The sequence below is a fragment of the Mytilinidion resinicola genome (assembly GCF_010093595.1).
Source record: "Mytilinidion resinicola strain CBS 304.34 unplaced genomic scaffold BDZ99scaffold_51, whole genome shotgun sequence".
In the NCBI taxonomy this organism is placed as follows: domain Eukaryota; kingdom Fungi; phylum Ascomycota; class Dothideomycetes; order Mytilinidiales; family Mytilinidiaceae; genus Mytilinidion; species Mytilinidion resinicola.
Genome location: NW_022985487.1, coordinates 1,293 through 3,545, shown reverse-complemented (window position 1 = coordinate 3,545; position 2,253 = coordinate 1,293). Strand labels below are relative to the sequence as shown.

The following is a 2,253-nucleotide window of genomic DNA, read 5'->3' as shown; positions in this document are numbered from 1 at the left end:
ATAAACGTGTTAATCGCCGTGTTAATAGCGGCCGGACGTGCTTTTAACTACTCTCACCGCTACTTAGACCCTTCCTAACGCCTCCTGCTCTTAGCTACCTAGATTATTACACTTATTACTTAACTATACATCTAGGGGATTTATCTACAACCTTGCGTGCCTAGGTGCAACTAGTAGTATAGTAGGTCCTAATTTCCGGGTACCTAAGGCTTATAAATAGCTTACAACGACTATATCTATTATAAACTTTAGGTACTTAACTACCCTCCTACGTTCGCGCCTTAACTGCGATTGCTGCGCACGGCCACGAATATTATCACAACCCTAACTACCCTAACGCGACGACGATAATATAATCTAACAGTTGTATCGTTAATCCGAATAGTGTATTTAATACGCAATAGTCGATAACTTGCCTGCAGCGTTGGAACTAGCAAATTCGGTTAGGGTTTACTATAGTATAATTTGATTTTCGTTTCTAAATTATATTATTGCAGCGCATAGTTTAGTTTTAAATTATAATATAGTATATACTACAATATATTTTACCTATAGGTTAATAGAACTCGCGCTATATCTTTTCTTATATAACCTTATTATTCTCCTCCTGCACTGCTTGCCCGCCCACTTCTTTTTTAACCTTTTCCTTAGCCTTTTCTATTTCCTTTTCCACCTCTTCTACTTCCTTTTCTACTCCGCCGCAAATATTATATAACTTTTCGCCTTCCTTACACCTATTTCTATCCTTTTACCCGTTTAAATACCCGTTTAATATAATCCTTCTATATTTTTCTACTTTACCTTCCCCTTTTATATATAACCCTACTAACCGCTGCTTTTTTTCTATTTACCTATTTTCTTTACTTCTTCTTTTACCCCCTTTTTTAACTATAATCGCCTTGCTCCGCAATCTATTCTACTCCGCCCTGCTACTTTCCTGTGTATAATCTAATAATATTCGCGGCCGATCTATATATATAATGCACCGAATATCCGGTATATCCACCTCTATACCCAACGCGCTTATTACTATAATTACCCGTTGCCTGCCGTCTATAAACTTGCTTAATATACTTGCTTTACCTACTGCGTTATAGTAATACGCGCTGCAATCTAACGCCTGCGCTATTTTCTTTACTTTTCCAACTATACTACTATATACTACTACCTTCCTAGTTTAAATCCTCTAAATTTTCCTTTAAATTATTCCTAAAACCGCTTCCTCTATTTCCTATTTTTCTTTTCTATCTACTTAAACTATATAATACGCCACGTTTACTTATACCGTTCTTATCCTAAATATCTTTACCTGCTTCCTCTAGAAATATATTTTTTAATATAATTCCCCTTCTTCTATCGGCGGTAATATTGCGGCTAATAATACTATCTATATTTTAGCCGCTACTAGCTTACCTAACTACTATATCTGCTTCCGGAATATATATTAACGGTTTAAAATAATATAATACTTGTTAATAATAATCCGATTTAGCTGCTATATTACCTTTAATCGATTTAAAAACGTTATAAATCCCTTACTAACGGCGGATTCCGGCGTTACTAATATAACGGCTGCCGTATCTAGAAGGTGCCGTTCTTCCTATTTTTTATATAAAATACCTAGCTTTTTACATCGCCGCTTTATATCCCCTTATAATATAATTAACAGCACTACAACTACTATTATTCCACCCTGCTCTGCCCACGCTAGCAATATAAATAATAAGCTTTTTCCTGTACTAGTTAGTATTACTGCTACTACCGGGCTCTTGCCTGCTGTAATTATCGCGATTGCGTTTTTCTATACGCCTTAGAACACCGCCTCTATACCTATTATCCGCTTTAACTATACTGCTATATCTATCTTCCTTAACCGCGCCTATTAATCTTTTCGACCTTTATCTACTTTACTTTTAAATAGAGCCTGCTTCCGCTTTTTTAATATAAACTTATTATTAACGGCCGACTAATATCCTAAAAACCGATGCTAATCTATACTTAATGCCCGGAACTGCTGCCTTTTATTAGCTACCGCTCCTACCTGCTCTATAATTGCTTACGTATATACTAACCCAGTAATATGCGATATATACCCGGCCTGCTTATCTGCAATTACTGCTGCTATATTCTTCTTATTCTACTCCTTGTTATTATTATTATCCTCTACCCTAAACGCTATTAAACCGCGTATAAACCTTCTACTAATACTAATAGTAATTTTATAGTATAACTAAATAGTTAGCTCCTGCCCTA

General features: G+C 35.7%; 2 protein-coding genes across 2 annotated transcripts; one reads left to right on the top strand and one right to left on the bottom strand.

The window, feature by feature from the left end:
• Nucleotides 1-916: 916 nt before the first annotated feature.
• BDZ99DRAFT_403760 (uncharacterized protein) lies at nt 917-1,171 on the bottom strand (the record flags this gene model as incomplete). The annotated part of the gene is made up of 1 exon (XM_033716364.1): nt 917-1,171. A coding segment is annotated over one exon (255 nt), but the record flags the coding sequence as incomplete, so codon positions are not given.
• A 472-nt stretch (nt 1,172-1,643) lies between these two features.
• On the top strand, nt 1,644-1,814 carry BDZ99DRAFT_403761 (uncharacterized protein; the record flags this gene model as incomplete). Its single annotated transcript, XM_033716365.1, has 1 exon — nt 1,644-1,814. A coding segment is annotated over one exon (171 nt), but the record flags the coding sequence as incomplete, so codon positions are not given.
• Between the last annotated feature and the right edge of the window lie 439 nt (nt 1,815-2,253).